The 467-nt window shown below is 61.0% G+C and overlaps 1 protein-coding gene across 1 annotated transcript; it reads left to right on the forward strand.

The window, feature by feature from the left end:
* Nucleotides 1–7: 7 nt before the first annotated feature.
* On the forward strand, nucleotides 8–451 carry LOC114579098 (actin cytoskeleton-regulatory complex protein PAN1-like; the record flags this gene model as incomplete). The annotated part of the gene is made up of 1 exon (XM_028692791.1): nucleotides 8–451. A coding segment is annotated over one exon (444 nt), but the record flags the coding sequence as incomplete, so codon positions are not given.
* Nucleotides 452–467: the final 16 nt, after the last annotated feature.

A 467-nucleotide genomic window follows, 5' to 3' on the forward strand; every position in this document is an offset into this window, starting at 1 on the left:
ACGACTCGTTGCTCGGCAGCCAGCCCGGGCACCCGTTTGTCCAGTTGCTGTTCGTGCGCAGCCAGTGCGCCTGGTGGTTAGGCAACCAGTGTCTAGGCCACTTTCTGTTCACCCTGTTCGTCCAGCGGTCAGGCGGCCAGCGCCTGTCGCTCCTGTTGTTCGAGTGGCCCCGGCCCCTCAGCGCCGGCAGCCAGCAGTTCCTTTACCAGTTGTTCCGGTAGAGGTTACTCGCGCTCGAGTTTCCCCTCCTCCTTCCTCTTCGAGGAAGAGGGTGGCTCAGGCCGAGCTTCCTCCACCGCCTACCCGTCGGGTTTCTGTGTTCACCCAGCTTTCTCACCCCGAGACTGCCGAGGAGACCCCGACACCCCCTCAGTCAGTAGTCCCTATTCCTTCAGTACCGTCTGTGGGTACTGATGTAGCGTCTTCTTCTACCTCCGACCTTGGGAGAAGGGCTAGGAGAAATAGGA

The sequence above is a fragment of the Dendrobium catenatum genome, unplaced genomic scaffold (genome assembly GCF_001605985.2).
Source record: "Dendrobium catenatum unplaced genomic scaffold, ASM160598v2 original_scaffold_279741, whole genome shotgun sequence".
In the NCBI taxonomy this organism is placed as follows: Eukaryota; Viridiplantae; Streptophyta; class Magnoliopsida; order Asparagales; family Orchidaceae; genus Dendrobium; species Dendrobium catenatum.